Raw genomic sequence first — 19,650 nt, 5'->3', positions numbered from 1 at the left:
TACACGAGTTTGTTGTGTAATTTAAATCTTGTCGGTAGCTGAATACTTGATGCTTCGCCAGGGTTATCAAGGGTATTTTTTATCATAACGCCATCACTAGACGGTGTGCCTACCACGGCTTAACAGAGTCCAATCTACCCTCGAGAGAAGGATAGACCATGCCAGTTTCTCAACCTGGTATTTTACCTTGCGGTACATACAGCGTCTCGACTTCCCAAATGGTCACCCATCTGGTACTGGACAGTCTCAACGTTGCTGAGCTTCGGTGATCTGGTGTGGACCGGTGTGTCAATGTGATTGTGCTGTACACAAAGAGAGGTCAACCTATTTTAAAATTGTTTGTGTTCTAACATTCTTTTCTATTAAAACATCTTAACATAACTAATTTTATCTGTAAATATTTATTTTGCTATGATAACATTCTATTTTTGCAAATATTATAACAATCATTATAATCGTCGACTAGCACACCTTTCGGCATTGCTCTGTCAATGTCTAACAAGGTATGAATCGCCTACATGCTGTAATAAGACATTCTGTGGAGATTTTGGCAGATCATTTTTTGTTATGAGAGTGTTCAATAATCACGGTCGTTTTCAAATCAATGTCAAAAATGTGTCACAAATCGTTTTATAAATAATCAGTTGTTATTCCTTTATTGCACTGTTTGGTTATCTCTCATTGTAAGAACTTAGACACCAGAGTCGGAAAGTGGGATTGAGAAGTCGGCGCCCCCGAGAAGAAGCAATTTGACCTGCAAAAAGTGCCGGGCCAGCCCCATTGGCATTCCCCGATAAGGGCGCATCAGGCGCTTAGCAATAAACTAATCCCTTCTCAAAGAGAGTAGGCAAAGCCTAAGATGGTGGACCTCCTAGAACTGCACAGATTTAGTATCACACCGAGATCAACAGGAACCAGATCATTACAGGAATGGTCTAATCTACGTTGATTTTTTTTTGGGGGGTGGCCTGAGGATAAAAATGTCTAGCCGCTACCATTTTTATTCATCATTCAACTTACAATCTCTTATTAATGCTTATCCTTAAGTGGCTTGTTACCTTGATAAGTGGCGCCGCATTATCAAAACAAATATACATTTAACAAAATGAATATCTAAGAATATGCGCACATGTCTGCACTTAGAGATTCCCACAAATACACAGTTTATCGTAATAGCATGCAGTCAATAATGCAGAATTATTGGTCTTCACAAGCATGTATTGAAAGTCATGTTTTTCCAGTCATCATAAAAATACACACAATGTCATTTAACAATAACAACAACAAAAAAACACGTGTGTGTGTTTGTGTGTACAAAGACCCACACGTGCATGAAATGGATTATCTTTAAGAATTATCGTTTTGTCATTTAACATGAAAGCAGAATTTTCATCTCACTTTAGGAAAGGTTCATAGGTCTAATCTAAATTCTTCCCCTTAAATGAATTAACTCTAAAACAGCACCTGGTTGGTAATCTCGTCCTATCTTCATAAAAAAGCAGAACGAAATTATAATGGGTGTAAGTTAAGAGATAAGTTTGAATTAGCAAATCTCCATTGTGCTGATGCTGCTTGCATTATTGTTTCCAATCTATGAAAATGTCTATTATACTAAATCTGAGTAAATTAATGTTTGTTTTCCTTAAGACTTTCTGGTACTTCTGCATTTAATTCCTGTTTTTCTGTGAGTCTCATTCGACAAACAACGAAACCTGGCCCAGAAATTACCGAGTGAACTTATTCACGGAGAAATCAGGTGACAAAAAAAGAAGCGAGCAGACGACACCAAATTGGAAGAAAAAAATGAAAGGGAAGGGTTTGATTGCGCTTCAAAAAAAAAAAAAAAAGAAAAAAGACAGAGTACAACAAAATTTATTCTTGTGACAAGAAAGGAAATTGAACAATTCCAGGCTGGAAGCTATTATGAAGTCTTTGGAAACGGCCCTCGTGTTCTGTCAAGAAAACTGGCTGCTGGCAACTGAGAAGAGAGGCACAAAAATGCCATCGGAGGTGTATCCTGAAACAATGAAACGTAACCGATAGTTTCGGTTGGAGGTGCAGTAATGGCAAGTATAGACACTGGATCTCTTTGTGCCATGGCACCATATATATATATATATATATATATATATATCCCTCAAAATATTGTTCTGTGCTTTTTTAAAACAAAAATACTTTTTCATTAATTCAAAGAAAAATAACTTTTCATGCAAAAAAAAAACAGCGAAAAAATAAAAAACAAAAAAGAAATACTTGTTCACTAATTCCAAGAAAAAAAAACTTATCACAAAAAATAAATAAAATAAAATAGTAATTTTTATGAAAGCTTCTTTTTTTTTTTTTTTTTTGACTTCCATCGCTCAGCATAATTCAGCAGTTTTCGTTAACTGCCTGGCATCGCTGAGCATGACGGACGGAAAAACGGGATTTAAACTGTAGAGGTACAGACTTTCCCCTACATACTTAAACTAGCAGGGAAACCCGACGATACCCAAAATTGAATGATGATCAACATATGTTTCACACTCCCATATTTTTATTGTCATAGAAATCTGTTGGTAGATCATGTCCTGGCGACATTACGTTGCCTTGCTGATCGTCGATTTAAGAAAATTGACTATTATTGTTATTAAAAAGTTAAAATGCTAGATAACTAACATTATTATTATTTTGTTAACTGTTATGTAGAAAAAGGTATGCTGAGAGAATGTTTTGAAAGAAAGGAATGTTTAATAAAATTTTTAGTTTAACTTAACAATCCCAAAAAGAATGTAGTTGACATCCAAGGTAGCTGATCAGCGGCTTGGTTCCCACCAGTTTTAGCAAATAACAAATAGGATCCTGAACAGAAGTGTGCGTTTTATCCCAACCATTATCAATGGACCAAAGGTCATCTCATCAGCGTCAGACAAGGCCAAACTATTTGCAAAGAACTTTGCAGCTAATTCTACCCTATGCTACGAAGGCCATCAACTCCCCATATTTCCTCCTATAACACAGAACACACTAGGTAACATACAAATATCCGTGCATGAGGTTGCCAAGCTAATCAAGAACCTTGATTCCAGTAAAGCAACTGGCCCTGACGGCATCCCAATTATAGTGTTAAAAAAGCTTCAACCAGAACTTGCTCCCATACTTACAAAACTGTTTAAGTGCTGCCTTAAGAAGTGCTTTCCGACTCCCTGGAAGACCTCATCAGTTTGCCCTGTATTTAAGAATTCAGGTGATAAGTCATCTCCCTCTCAGTACAGACCAATAAGTCTCCTGTGTGTTATGAGTAAGTTGCTGAAATCCATATTAAATAGAGAAATAGTCAACCACCTCAGCAGAAACAACCTTCTTAGTGACACACAATATGGTTTCCGCTCTGCAAGATCTACCGCAGATGTGCTGATGGTTATATCTTACAGAATTAGTGAATCTCTTGACAAAGGCTTCCTTTTTAGGGCAATTGCTCTTGACATATCAAAAGCCTTCGACAAGGTATGGCATAAGGGTCTACTTCACAAGATTTCCAGCTACGGTATAACTGGAAATGTTTTCTCAATCATTAAATCATTTCTCTCCGATAGGCTCAGAAGAGTAGTGGTCGATGGACAAAAATCAGAGGCCTGCAGTATTAATGCTGGAGTCCCTCAGGGGTCAATCCTGGGCCCAACTCCATTTCATATCTACATCAATGACCTCCCTAAACACATACTTAAATCATTCGTTGACATCTATGCTGATGACACGACCATCTACGGCAACACATCAAAGGCTGTAAATGACAAAGTTCTCTCTGATTCTATCTCCTCTGATCTCGAGCGCGTGGTTCAATGGGGGAAGACGTGGCTGGTTACCTTTAATGCATCTTAAACCAAACTCCTATTCTTACATCATCAACGCTCTGATCACCATCTAGCATCAATTGCGATGGATTGCTCTCGTCTGGGAGAGGCCCTGTGTTTTGACAAGCTTCTGGGTTTGACCTTTACTCCTGATCTGAAGTGGAACACGTACATCAAGTCTGCTGCCAAGGTCGCTGGAAAGATGGTGGGATCCTTCTACCGCTCCAGAAGATATCTCACTACTGATGCAATTCTCTATCTATATAAAAGCCAAGTACGTCCAAGGATGGAGTACTGCTGCCATATCTGGGCAGGAGTTGCTGAAAACAGCCTATCCTGCCTTGACAGAGTACAAAATAGACTTCGTGGCTTAGTGGGGGATGCCCTTTTCTCTACCCTGTAACCTCTCTCCCACAGAAGAGACGTTGCGAGCCTATCCTTGTTTTATCGTTATTTCCATAGCAGGTGCTCGTCTGAACTCCAATCTCTGGTCCCCCCTCGCCAATCTTTCACGAAAAACACCCGTCTAGCCGAATCCACTGTGAAAAATTTCCCCCACTCTTTATCTGTGCCTAAATCAAAACATAGATTCCATGAACAAAGCTTCTTTCTTAGAACTGCACGGCTGTGGAACTCTGTTCCGTCTGCCTGCTTCCCACCTGACTACAACTTGGATGTGTTCAAGTCCAATGTTAACAAATTCCTAATGAACCGCCCCCTTAAGTAAACACTTCATCAAATCTCCACACTAACGTAATGATGTATGTACTTGCAATAACCCTTATCCCTGAGTGGCTTCCGGGCCTTGATAAGTGGTGACCACTGTGTAAAAAAAAAAAAAAAAAAAGAAGCAAAATAGGTTTTGAAATTTAGGGATGAAAACAATAAATTTGGTCTGAAAACATTACTGATGCCATTAGAATTTACCTTCAAAGACATTTAAAGATAATATTAGTTCAACTGATGAACCCAAATGAGGGCGAAACGCGAATCTTGGACTTCCGATTTGTTGACTTTCATAGCTCTTGTGAGCTGCGATAATATCATCTCTCACATTTTATTTATATATATATATATTAAGCAGCAACTTGGTTATTCAAACATGTCTGGTTAAATATGACACGGTTTTCTCTTTTCTATTTTTTTTTTTCATCAACTTAGTCGGATTTGGACCTTAGATTCACTCTCGTCTGTTCCTTCCCGAAATTCTCAATAACTACTCATTACATTTTTCTGAAATTTTATATGAAGTTACGATTATTCAAGGGAGGAAATGTAACATTCTCGGATTTTTGATAAAATTTCTGGTTGGTCACAAGGCGGTCAAAAGGAGTCAAAATTGGCCAAAAAGAGTTCTTTTGAGGACATAGAATCTTTTCTGACTATTAGATTTTGCTGAAAATTACCCAAAAGCAAGATCACATAGATATACATCTGGAAACATAATATTTGGTCCTGGGAAAATTCTGGGGCTTGAGCCCCAGGGTGTTTTAGGGGTAAAAAAAAAACACCTTTTGGGGCTAATTTTTATTTTTCTCCTAAAATTCAAGGCATCAGTTGGGGGACCATATAGTTTTTGTTTTGTTTGTTTGTTTGTTTTTTTTTTTTGTTTTTTTTTTTTTTACTTAACGGGTGATTTTCTCGAAATGACGAGCAATTCTTTTGATATCTGCTGATGAATTGTGGAACCGGGTGATGTTGTCCCTACCATTTCTTTCTAGAGCGCTTTCGATCACGTGATCATCATCAGGAGTTGTATTTTTGGAGAGGCTTTGTTCGTTTGATCTTATGTTCCTTTCCAAGTTGTCTGGCAGGGGAGGAAGGATAAGGAATAGTCTATGAATGTATCGTTTATTTGTTGTAATTATATATTGTTTTTGTTTTTTTTAATCAGTTATATTTTTTATTATCATACTAGATGATATTGCCTTAAACGTAACGTAAATTGCTTTTAAAATGTGAAGTAAAAAAAGAAAGAAAACAAAAACGTAAAGAAGCTGAGACATGTGCATGCGAGTATTGCTTTTTTTTTTTCTAAACAGTTCACTTCTTGTAAGTAAAAAATATACTCTAGCTGAGATCGAAACCAAATTCTAATGACAGTGAGTCAAGTACGATAACCATTAGGCTAACTTGTTACGATCTTTAAAAAGTTTTTTCCAACCTTCCTATTCTTAACATAATGTGAACGATTCGCGCATGCGCAGTCGTGAAACAGTTGACAAACAGATAAAAATCCGATCCCCCCCCCTTCAAAGTACCAATTTTTTTCAATTTTCACCCCTTGGTAGACCGATTAAAAACAAAATCCACACGTTTGAATATCCTATATAACAAATTTCAAATCTGTAGATCAAAAATTCGTTGAGTATATAGGTTGAGAATTGTCCTTACACACACACATTCTCACTTTTATAGATATACAGATATAGCGTTTTGATTTTAATGGGGGTAGATGTGTGCGTATTTTTTCTTTTTTTTTTTTTAAGTTTTGTAAAATCAATGGTATTTCATTTCATTTTATTTGTTAATTTTTGAAAGATTGTTTTGGGGAATTTTACGTTATTTATAATTTTTTTCTGTTCCAAGTCAAGATCGGATAATTTAAACCGATTCTGGCTCAAGGGGCTGTCGTAAAAACATCAACCAACAAACGCACGTTTTTTCTTCTCTTTTTCAGAGTTGTATTCTCCCCACCAACATCGTCGTCGTTATCATCATCATCATCAACAGCAGCAGCAGCATCATCATCATCAGCAGCAACAACAAAATCCCCCCAAGAATTCGCGTAAGAAAACAAAGCAACAAAAAAATTTTAGGGAATCAAATCGGTCTTCACGGAGACCAAACATTGGTTACATCCCTGACTGCAGCCAGTGGATTGATCTTAAACCGGCCTCTGTGGACAATACCTTTTATGGCACCCAACAACAATCCCAACCTTCTATCCCATCAGAAGGTGCCGGCCTTACCTCTGAGACACAGCTTTATCCTTCAGCCTCGCAAGCACTCTATCCACAATATCATGAGCAGATTGCCAACACATAAATCACAGTTTATTATACTTGATGTCCGACAAAAATATGTCCATTTCAGAAAAAAAACAACAAATTTACAAAGTAAGATAGGAAAAGAAAAATGGCCATTACTTGTAGCTCATAAAATTCTCATTTTCCATCAGAATTTGCAGAGAAAATCGTATCGAACACTCTTTTCTACCGTATCATCACATTTTTAAAGACAAAAAAAAAAGCAAGTAAGTTTTTTCATCTAAAATTAAACCTGTTCACAAACAATTCCTTTATATGGCTTTGAAATTACCCGACACACTCGTTCATACACGCATAACGAATAATGGGCCGTTTTTTTTCTCTCTCTCTCGTTTTTTTCCCCCCCTATAGATAAATTGTTCAGCAGTCCACCGTTTTTAAGTGATTGGATGGTTGAGATGTTTTCCTCCATCTTAAGATAGAAGAGAGGGGAAACATTAAAAAAAAAAAAAAAGAAAATGTTGAGCAAATCAAACAGCCATGAACGGTAACAGATTGTAGTTAGCTCGATAAATCGAAGAGCTCGTATAAAATAACTAAGCCAAACCAAGTGGAAAAGAGTTAAACGAATCTATTCAACAGATTTAAATATTCAAAATTGCTTCAACATAGACAGACAGAAGCATTCGCGTAGATTTGCACTAACAATCCTTTCGGTTTTATAATTATGGCAATTAAGCTACACAGAATATTTTATGTTTCATCTCCAGGAATGAAATGCAGAATATGCTGCATAGCTTAATTGCCATATACTATCATAACTTATTATGATACCTAACTCGACTTGCGTATTGAGCACTGTTGAAGTGACTACTAAAAATCGATACATAAAATATATCTCCACATCAGATTTTATGTGGACACATGAAAACTATATGGAATGTTCTGTTGGAAATCGTAAGTGGGAGAGCTTAATGCGTAGCAGAGCAAAAAAGAAAAGTTGAAAGAAAAAAGAAAAACAGCCTCATATCATTATAAAATTATTTTAACCCAATGGGGCCTGTTCAAATGAGAACGTTATTAAAGATTTACTGTCCTATATATGTATGACTTGCCTATTTGTAAAACATCAATGTAAATGCCTGAATGAAAGGCTTTACCCAAAATCAATCCTGTCTCTAAATGCTAACATGACCCAAAAAAAGGAGAGCAAGTTTTCATCAAAAGAAACAACAGTCCCTGTAGGTTTGTATCAGTTTTTCTTCTACAGGGTGGTCAAAAAGTCAGGTAACATGTTAAAGGTAGAAAAAAACAATATGATCCATTATAATCTTATATAGGGATCTTACCCCTCCTGATTTCTGGCTTTGGGGCTATGTAAAGGATAGCGTTTATGGCAAGAAGCCTGATACTTATATGGTACTTAAATATACGTGTATTGCTAATATCGTTTTTCTTTAAAATGTTACCTGACTTTTTGACCACCCTGTAGATGTCAGCCTTGATTAAACTAAAGTTAAGAGGATAAATAAACACACTATATATATATATATATATATATATATATATATATATATATGTACATATACACTAGCGGGGGTACCCAGCGTTGCCCGGGTGTTTGCAGGTGTATGTGTAAGGGGGGGGGGTAAAGTAAATAATAAGTGAAGTAATAACCCTATTTAAATATTAAAAAAAAAAAACGATGTTAAACTTCTTTAAAAAATCGGAAAAACCAAACCCCAAAAAAACAGCGAACAAACATAAAACTTCTTTAAAAAAGAAATCGGAAAAACAAAAAGCAAAAATAAGGGGAGAAAATGATATGTTAAAAAAAAAATGATATGTTAAAAAAAAAAAATGATATGTTCAGAAAAAAAAAAAAAGCGAAAAAAAAAATGGCATAAATAACCCTTCGATTCGGTTAAGTCCATGGTGCGTTTCACCCAGTAGAAAGCATAGAATGAAAAGGAACTTTAAAATTCCATTCCAGTTTTTTTAAGCAACTACAAAACGAAATAAAGCGAAAAAAATTGCATCACCCAGTAAAAAGCATAGAATGAAAAGGAACGTTAAAATTCATTCCAGTTTTTTTAAGCACCTATGAAGTAAAGAAAACCCAAACCGGCGTTCCTTCATAACTGTCCCTTGTGAACGATCCCGGAAACGGTGTAAGTGGTGGCAGGGAAGGAGGAATTAATTAGAGAGAAAAGATTTTACTATTTCCATTGATTTTTAACCGATTGTGGCATTGAACTCTCAGCAGAAAAAATATAGGAATCTACGATTATCGAGGAAGTGGAGAGGTAATATGCCTATAACACACCTCAGATATTGTGCTGCAGTTTGTGCATATTACATTCACATGAAATGACTTGATTTTTAATCCGATTAAGGTCAAAATCATAGGGGAAAAAGGAGTTCATTTTATATATATATATATATATATATATATATACATATATATATATACTGAACGATGAGTATTAAAAATTATATATAACTTTATTATATCATCAGAACTATAAGGAAAAGTTTAGGGGAAATTTAAGAATGAAACCTCTTTAGGTCTTGGCATTTCGAAGCTAAATGCTTCTCATCAGAGAAACGCCAGAATTATGAAAAATGCAAATAAAGAAAAAAAATGGCTTCATGACATTTTGAAATACAATGAGAATGAAGGAATATATACAACTTTTATTTCTCATCTTGCATTTTGTCCCCTTTTACACAAATATTACGCAAGTATAAATCATGTACAATATCTGCATGAATATAATTACACGTAATAGCAAAAGACGATCATCTCACAAGAAAACTGAAAAAAACTAATAGGGAATTAATGAATGTTTAAAAGGATATGCAAATTAGCTTGATATTTTGCAGATGAATGTAATTCAACGACCCATATATAACAAAGTTATATTTTCTTTTTAGATAAATAGAAAAAAAGGTTTTTAATATGAATATCAATACACACAAATATCCAAATTTATAGGAGCATATATGTATACTTGTTTTTTTTTACATATTTAATCGTTAGTTTAATAAAAAAAATTATACTTAAATATGATATATTAAATGTCATACTCCCAACTAGAGTGCTCAGTGTGTATACAGTACAGAGCATATACAATCCACTGTGCCAACAATCTTAGCCACTGACAATAGAAGAAATTCTATCACTCTGTATATACTTTACGTATATTTATTACCACAGTATTGGTTCTTGAGCCGAGGATGACTACCACTAGCAACTGCCGCCATCTACCTGTTTTTTGTGTTAATATTTTTTAGCTCTTTATCCATAGTCAACAATTTACTTGACTCATATTTCCACCGGGCAACGCCGGTACACAGGTCCTGCTAGTATGGTTAAAAAAAAAAAAAAAAAAAGAAAAGAAAAAAGATGAACTGAACGAGATCCACAAAATAATGGCACACTTTTATGTGAAAAAAAGCTTTGACGTTTTAGTGTACTCTATACCTTTTCCAGCTTTGCAAAAGCCAAGAAAAAAGAACGATGTTTTCACATCTTGAATTGCATAACAAATGAATAGGGAAGACAAGAGAAAATAAAAAGAATGCTTCCATATTATAATAACGAAAAAATATTAAATTTCAAGTAAAACAAATGGTACCTATGTAATGGTCATGTCGCAAATTGTAATATATCCCAAAATTATGTATGGTAGAAAAATAATTTATTCATAAAGATACATTTATGAAATCTAGCGATTTGGTTTCAATTTGAATTGGAGAGTAAGCAGGGGAGATAATTAAGTTTAAATTTGTCGAAAATCTTATACCAATTTCGGAAAAGTAATTGCAATAAATTTTGAAAACCGTTAAAAAAAGTTATTTTTAAATAATCACAAATGTATATATGTTATGTTTATTTTTCTTTTCTGAATAAATTCTGTCTGATACAAATTGTTTCAGCTGAGTTACTTCCCCTTTTTCTTGCGTCACGTGACCTAATGTTCAATCCAGCATGTAACTTTATCGAACGGTTTCTAACCTTACAGGAACCGTTTTTCTTGAATAATTATTTTTCTACCACATCGTTTTTCGTAATTTTTGGATATGTTACTGTTTGAAACCTGACAATTACGTAAGTACGGTTTGTTTTATTTAGAATTCAATTTTTTTTTGTTATTGTAATATACAAGCGCGATAAAAAAGAAATAACAGAAGAAAAGAAAAAAGGAAGAAATTGGTTTTTGATGACCCTTGAACACCACTTTTATTCAAATGATTTAATTTTCGAATTTGTAGGCGAGAAAGTTTTGAAAGAAGGGAAAGACTTAAGTTTCGCAGCAAGGTAGGTGTTTACGATTTTTTTTTTTTTTTTTATATATTTAAAAAAAAAATCACTGCTTATTAATTACTTATTGATGCCAAAAAGCACTCGAAGGTAAGGGTTAATGAACTGAATAGATTGACAGTTGAATTATGATGAATACTATGAGAGGATTGAAAATCGCCACATATCATCCAATCAAAAGAATAGCCGGCATAGTAACAGCAATTCTTCCCCCTTTATCAGAAACCCCGCTCATAAATTGTGAGGACTACTAAATGACATCTGTAAACCCTAGATCCCCTTTTCTATTAGTGATGGGACGAATCCAATATTCCATACTAAATTCTTGATTCTTATACAATTATCGATTCCGATTCTTTATGAATCTCTAAATATTTAACAACAGAGTTGTTATTTTTTCCGGATTACCGTAAACGTACATGTTAAATGTGCAGATATTTTCTCAAACGTAAAGATACATTTGTGGGGGAATGATCTATAGATTTTAGTTTTACTTTTTTTCTTTTTTTTTTAAAAATCCAATCTTCACCCCAAATAAGGCAAGTGCGGGGGCATTATGAAGATAGATGAGTAGAAAGATGTTTGTTCACATTACACTTGAACTTCTGCATATCAGTACAGTTGGAAAAGCAGTATCCCAGAAAGGAGTTCCAAAGTCTTGCTGTTCTGGGGAAGAAACTACTGGACTAAAAGGCTTTCTTACACCTAGGAATCTCTACCGTAAAGGGGTGGGACTTAGTTGCTTGTTGGGTTTGTCGGGGGGGGGGGTCACGTCAAGGAGGTACAAGTGCTTGCAGTTCGTCAGAGCAGCCACCATTAATGTATTTGTAGAACAGACAGAGAGATGCAACATTTCGTCGATGCGACAGAGGCTGAACAATGACAGTTCAGGACCTATCAGGTTGGCGACTCTCTTTTGAACCCTGTCCAGGAGTGAGAGACAAGCAGCAGATGCACCAGCCCAAATATGACAGCAATACTCCATACATGGGCGAATGGTGGCCTAATAGAGGTACAGGATACTTTCAGGTGTAAGTAATTTTCTAGCACGGTAGAGAGAGCCCACCTTCTTTGCAGAAGCCTTGGCAATGCTCTCAATGTATATATTCCAGTTCATGTTCCTTGTAAACGTTAGGCGAGGAGTTTAAAGGAAGTACTTTCAGGCAGTGTATTCTTAGCCATTGCTATTGGTGGTGGAAAAGGTTTCTTGTAATTATTGAAAGAAACAAGCTTATTCTTGGCAGCATTGAATGTGGCCATCCATTTTTGTCCCCATTCCACTACAGATTGGAGGTCATCCTCTCGTGATTCTGCCATTTCCTTAGACATGTGTTCATTTGTTTTCCCCTCATGCCTGATATAGAGAGTGGTGTCATCGACAAATATACCCATCTCCGAAACAATTTTATCAGGGAGGTAATTTATGAATATCAGGAACAATAAAGGTCCGAGGATAGATCCCTGGAGTACTGCCGCATTTATATCATATTGTTTAGATGTACGACTGTCGAGGACAACTTGGATTTTTCTCTTACTTAAGGACTTAATTACATTGGTAGCTTTAAAATCAATAAATATTTCATATTTTACCATTATTACAAGCAATGTAAGATTTTGCTTTAAACAATATCAGTCAAAAAAGACAATTAAAAGAATCGTTTTTATCATTGGAAAATAGGCACAAATTATTCCGATACCGATTCTGATACCGCCAAAAGTTCTGATTTTTTTTCCAGCTCCTGATTCCGATTCATTGGCCCAGCACTAATTTCTACTCTCCATAAACTCTTTCTTTCTCTTTCTCTCCCTCCCACTTTGTTTCTCTCTCCCTCCCACTTTGTTTCTCTCTCCCTCCCACTTTGTTTTTCTCTACCTCCCACTCTGTTTCTCTCTACCTCCCACTGTTTCTCTCTCCCTCCCACTCTGTTTTTCTCTCCCTCTCTCTCTCTCTCTTACATATATATATATATATATATAAATATATATATATATATAAATATTCTAGGTAAAGATATCCAAATGTAAAACCATGTAATGTAACGAGATTGTTGATAGTGCTCACTAGATAGGGCTGAATATTATTTTATTCAATTTATGTAAACAAAATTACCATATGTCGCTACAATAAATTTACTGTTTCAATCAAAATAGATTTCAGCACGAGGCATGGGTCTCTGTTCTTGATCAAGATCAATTTTTGATGAAGGACAGAGACCCATGTCACATGATGAACTCTTTTTAAACTGAAACAGTAAATTTATTGTAGTGACAAATGGTAATTTTGTTTACCTAACTTGAATAAAATAATAAAATGAATGACCATTTATGAAACATATTTTTTTTTTATCTATTTATTATTTTTTTACTGTTGTTCACCCCAAGCAAGTTATATTGTCATTTGTACACAAGTAGTCACTATTTGGGATCATATCTAACTGGGGAACCTCTACATTTAAGGGGTGTGATTCTGCTGTTAAACAAATTTATATATACTATACTGTCATATACCCTATCTATTTTTCTACACACACATCTATATATAAGGAAGAAGTTTTTTTTATAGCATGAATAGGTTAACCTAATTAATCTGGAGCAAAATACTAGATCCAACATCCGGAACATTTTTGTTCTTGTGTTTAAGGGAGGGGTGTCTGATCTACACTGCTGGGGAACCATGATTTAATATATTTTGTTTGGAATCCTCGAAACCGTGTTTCATGGTGAACAAATGATGATCCCTGAAAACTTGAGACTATTTTGAATTCGGAAAAGCAAATTTGTTCAGCGATTGGAGGAAATTAAATTACTTACTGGCAAAATAATTTTCCAATTGTTTTTATAGTTTTAAATGTTAAAAACTTCCAAGACACTATTAAAAAATATATATTTCTTGTTACAGGTATCCAAAAGAAGAAATGAATGAATTTAATGAGGTTATCGATAATGGTTTATATAAAAAGAACAAGATATGTTTTCATTTAATTTTAGGTAAGCAAATTACATGGTCACAATAACAATGCTAATGATTCCGTCGGTAACTTTTTGATTGCTGTGACCATTTGATGTGTTTACTTAAAATTGAACAAAAAACAATACACACACACACACACATATATATATATATATATATGAGGAAATATGTTTATTCAAGTGTATTTCATCTTTTATTTATACCAATCCTTTAATTTATGAAGCTCGATGTAACTACAGAGCATCTATAACATAAATCTCACCTGTTTAAATGTATGTATGTAGGTATGTTTGTATGTCTGCCTAAAACTTTCGACAGAGGCAACGGATTTTCACGAGATCAGTATCGATTTGAAGCTCGTTACCTCGGACGACAAATATCGAAAAAAATTGGCTAAAAACATTAATTCCTTCATCCTTAACTGGACTTTTTTTCTACAAGGAGGGGTCGCTTTTTTCGCCGATATTTTCGAAAGTCATCCCCTCTTTTTGATTGACTAGCCTTAATTTAAACTTTCGCCACTTCCGGTTTGGCGATGGATGCAACGGCAAAGACATCACGTTTTTTTTTTTTTTTTTTCCACATATTTTTCCTCCTTCGCAGTATGGGTTCGAGCCTGCCTACTACCATTTTTTTTTTCTCAACACACACTTCCAAACACCCGAGCAACGCCGGGCATCCAGGCTAGTATACAAATAAACGGTAAACGTCTATATTCTTAATTTCAAGCTGTTGACCATCTTACCGTTTATTTCTTTGAATGATTCTGTGCTACGAAACAGGTGCTGTCAAGAATTGGTGCATGTCAACGTACTTAAAGAAATAAACCGTTAGATCTTGAAATTTGGAATATAGACTTTCGCTTTTATATATATAGATGCACACAATGTGGTTTAGTTCTAATTTATTGAGTAAATATTCTGGTGAATAATGTCCACCGATTTCTGCACAAAATCATTGGTCAATGTTTTCCAAGTTTCATATTGATTTGAGGCGTGGGGTGGGGGCCATAATTCTTAATCTTGACTTAATATATTGTAAGAATTGGTTGGCCCAAATTGCTCAAAAGTCGATAGAATTGACTGCCTGCAAGTAAATCGCCTTCAAAAACACGGACAAAAAGAAAGAAAGAAAAAAGAAAGAATAAAAAGAAGTCAAAGCAGATTCACTTCTGAAACCGAAATTGCATTTATCCTGATTTCATTATAGAAGTTATTTTGGAATTGACGGGTAGTCGGGGCTGTATTGGAAACCATCTTTATCATAATGTTTGCAAGGGGGAGAGGGGAAAAATGTCTCTAAAAAGAAACCAGATGTTGGTGATAATTTTTTTTTTTTTTCATATCAGGTAATTTGATGTCGTATAGTATTTTCTTGAGACGATAAAACCTGAAAGCGAATACGATCTATATTCCGAAAATTCCAGTCTTCCAAATAGACATCGGAGAGGATATTTATTAATGGACGCGATAACCATTATCTTGGATTTTTCCAGATTTTTACTTGGATTTGCGTTTCCATAAGTAAGATGTACAAGGTATTGATTTTTTTTTTCGGATAACCATTAACTAGGATTATTTGTATTCCAGAAGTTATACTCAAAGTTGTTCATTCATGAGTAAAAATGCCGATGTTAAGTGGATTCAGAGCTTAGAAAATGAGTCAGCATTTGCAAATAGTGTATAGATCTGCATCTATTTGTAAAACGAGTGTGTACTTCTTCGGCTCTTGCAATCTGAATGCTATCATTGAGCAATCGGATATTCTATGAAAAGAAAAGAAAGGCAAGATCTTATATCATTTAACAATCGGATAGTCTTTGTGAGACAGATATGTAACTCTGAATCTGTCTATCTCTCTCTCTCTCTCTCTCTCTCTCTATATATATATATATATATATATATATATATATATATATATATATATATAATGTGTGTGTGTATATATATATATATATGTGTGTGTGTGTATATATATATGTGGGTGTATCTGTGTGTGCGATGTATATAATTTCACAAAGTTAATTTATATGGCTGGCAGTGTTCTTAGACATGTTTTGTACAGAAATTCATCCGATAGTATAGAAAATCGAAAAAATCCCATCTTAAAAATAGCTTTTCTCTCTTAAAGACAAAAATAAATTTTACAGGGGAATAATTTATGTTACACCAGCAAGAAAGATATTAAAATTTCAGCAAATCAGTTCTTCTTAAAAAAACAAAAACAAATTTATTATAATCTGGAGACATAGAATCGTGATAGAGCATTCGACAACAGATCAAATGATCTGTTCAAGTTCGGGTGTACCTCACCATTTAATTTTAATTTTTTCTTATTAATCTGTTCAATTTGCGATAAAAGTAGTACCATTTGAAATCGCCGCAAATTTTTTAATTAAACATTAATCAGAAGTAACTTTTCCAGGGCATTCATCGTCAAGCCAAAATATCAGTTGACGTGATATTGTAAACAAACACAGACGGAATTTGATAAACGACATTATCATTATTATTTTTTTTTTTATTTAACTTTTTTATTTTTTATCTATTTATTTTATTTTTTTTTTTGCGTCCACCGGGCAAATTATTCCTCACCTCATAATATATAATAGTCAATAGAGATTCTATAATAATACATATGCAATCTGCATAAATTAAAATATCATGTTTAAGCGTATTGTATGACTGTGCAACGCCGGGCTGCTAGCTAATATATATATATATATATATATATATATATATATAATGTGTGTGTGTGTTTATTATACAAGCATTAGTGGTTACATATGTGCATACATGTTTCAGTAGAATCTCGATTTAGAAAGATCCACCTCATCAGACCGAAAAAAGGGGTGACACTGAAACTAAAATGAAGGTTCATTCATTTTGTATATAAAAACAAATATCTGGGTGTGACTTAAACCCTGGACAAGGGGGGTATTTAGTTTGTGAAGACGGATAAATGACGTAACGATGCCACAAAGAAAGGAATTGGGGAGGGAAGAAAGAGAAATACAATCCAGCCTGGTCAAGATATCTCAGTGCGGTGGAGGGTTATGGCTATACTCTAGTTTTAAGACTTTGATCTCAAGTCGTTCCGTGCTGTTCTTCTTCTTTTTTTTTTAATTTTCATTGGCGCCGTTTCTTAATTGTAGACTTTCTAACTTGGAAGATATATATATATTTCACATTAAAAATATCCGAAAAAAAAGATTTCATTTCAACAGGGTTTTTAATAGTGCTCAATTAAAAGAACAAGATATTATTTCATTCAATTTAGATAAAGAAAATTACCATAAGTCGCTACAATAAATCTACTGTTTCATCCCTGAAAGATATCGCCAAGTGACAATATAGCTTTGTTTTTACTCGAGGGCAGATAGTTTAATGAAAATTTTCACTAAATGTCTGGCCTCGAGTAAGAATAAAGGTATATTGTCACCTGGCGATATCTTTTAAGACTGAAACAGTAGATTTATTGTAGCGACTAATGGTAATTTTATTTATCTGAATAAAATTATATACTAGCAATAGCAGGCCGCTCAGTATTGCTCGGTTGTAAAATACATGTAAATATTATATTTTAATTTAGTTCTTATTTATTATTGAACTAATTCTTTATTGAGTATTATCCGATATATTATAATGATTCAAAAGTTGTTAAAAAAATAAGACTTAGGAATTAAAACCAGAACGTTAAGTGCTTCGGCCTTAGTCGTTATTTTTCATTTACAGCATCATAGCTGTCTGAGCTACTAACAGAAGGATAGGAAAGGTTAAAAATGAAGAGACTTTGAGCTATGAATGTTTAATTTTGCGCATGTGCAAAAGTAACAATGAGATTAGTGCTTCATTCGAGTTACCCTGCCAGGTTCAACTGTATTGTTGAATAATAAAATAATAAAAATAAAAATAAAATAATAATAAAATAAATAATAATAATAATAATAATAATAATAATAATAATGTCGTTCATCAAATTCCGTCTGTTTTGTTTACAATATCACATCAGCTGATATTTGGGCTTGATGATGTATGCCCTGGAAAAGTCACTTCTAATTAATGGTCAGTTTTAAAATATGCTAACTAAGAAATGATTTGCAGTGATTTTAAATGGTACTTCTTTTATTGTAAATTGAACTCTTTAAGAAAAATAAAGCTAAAATGGTGGGGTATATCCGGGCTTGAACATGGGATCATTCCATCTGTAGTCAAATACTCTATTGAGATATTTCTTTAAATGACAATATATTTGTTTGTTTTTTTTTAAGAAAAAATGATTTGCTGAGATGTTATTATTTCCTTGGTCCGGTGTAACGTAAAATATTCTCCTGTAAAAATTCATTTTTTATCTATAAGAGAAGAAAGAATATTTTTAAGATCGGATTTTTTGCGATTTTCAATACTAATCGGATGAATTTCTTGTCCAAAACATATCTACAAACACTGCCAGAAATAAATTAGCTTTGTGTGAAATTTGCAAAAGATAAGCTTAGCCGTTTCGAAACCTATGAGGACCTTACGTTACTTATATGACGTAAAGTAAGCAGATCATAAAGTAATTTGCAGCTTCTCTTCCAATTTTTGGTTTTTTTAATTATGCCCAAATGCATTTTATTTCGTTTTGATGAAGTGATAGTTGATATTTCTTCTGATGAGTTAAGGGCATAATAGATTCACTGATTGATATAATAATTACGTGATTGATTTTTTTGTGCTACGAAACAGATACTGTCAAGAATTGTAAATGTAAACTGAATTAAAGAAATAAATTGTAAGATGGTCAACATCATGAACTTCGGAATATAGTCTTTTGTCATTGATTCATTATATATATATATATATATATATATATATATATATATATATAATAAATGATAATTACATGTACTTGAACGCTTCATTGCAGTTACATGGTATCACCAATCATCAGGAGTGTGTCTGGTTGGAATATTCTGATCTCAATTTGTTCGATACAAAGTGGTACACTTTGGATAGTCGATGAAAACCGTGAAATTGCGATAAATTAAAACTAAGTACATTTTTTATATCTATATAATTATAAAACTCAAATGACCTTGTAACGATGTATGTAACCCACTTTCCGGTTTACGACATCCGGTTGCGCATGCGCGCATAAACATTAACCCATAACAACGTAAACAAATAAACACAAATCGCTTCTTTTGCAGATTTTGACCTGCGCACTGAAATATTAACGTTATTATTTCAAAATTATTATTTAACATGGGAAGAGTAGGGTTTAAAATAACTTAAACGTAATACAGAAATGAACGATGTAAAAAAAAAATAAAAAAAAGCAGATATATCAAAATTTGAATTTAACTATAAGTATTATGGTATCTGTTCAGTGCACATTTACCTATAAGTATGGCCGGCCACTTACAATTCAGTAACTGTAATTTTTTTTTTTTTTTTCAAAAATAATCAATTATAATAAACAGAACGACTCATAGAAATCTATCTATATTCTTTTTTTTTTTTCATTTTAATATACTTTCATAGAAAT

The 19,650-nt window shown here is 33.8% G+C and overlaps 2 protein-coding genes across 4 annotated transcripts in view; both read left to right on the top strand.

The window, feature by feature from the left end:
* LOC145242976 (protocadherin gamma-B7-like) overlaps window positions 1–6,944 on the top strand; it is a 516,151-nt gene extending 509,207 nt beyond the window's left edge. For all 3 annotated transcript variants that reach the window (XR_013862831.1, XM_080106087.1, XM_080106086.1), the window contains one exon: window positions 6,514–6,944. Coding sequence is in view for 2 of the 3 variants with exons in the window: in XM_080106087.1 (XP_079962213.1) it covers window positions 6,514–6,881 (368 nt within the window). In the remaining variant the exon portion in view is untranslated. The remainder of the gene's footprint in view (window positions 1–6,513) is intronic.
* LOC145242986 (protocadherin gamma-A11-like) overlaps window positions 6,912–19,650 on the top strand; it is a 284,216-nt gene continuing 271,477 nt past the window's right edge. The window contains exon 1 of the mRNA XM_080106109.1: window positions 6,912–8,068. The gene's annotated coding sequence lies outside the window, so the exon portion shown is untranslated. The remainder of the gene's footprint in view (window positions 8,069–19,650) is intronic.

Source organism: Euprymna scolopes, chromosome 21 (genome assembly GCF_053919585.1).
Source record: "Euprymna scolopes isolate OS-2025 chromosome 21, ASM5391958v1, whole genome shotgun sequence".
Lineage (NCBI taxonomy): Eukaryota > Metazoa > Mollusca > Cephalopoda > Sepiida > Sepiolidae > Euprymna > Euprymna scolopes.
This window is presented reverse-complemented; position numbering and strand designations above follow the sequence as displayed.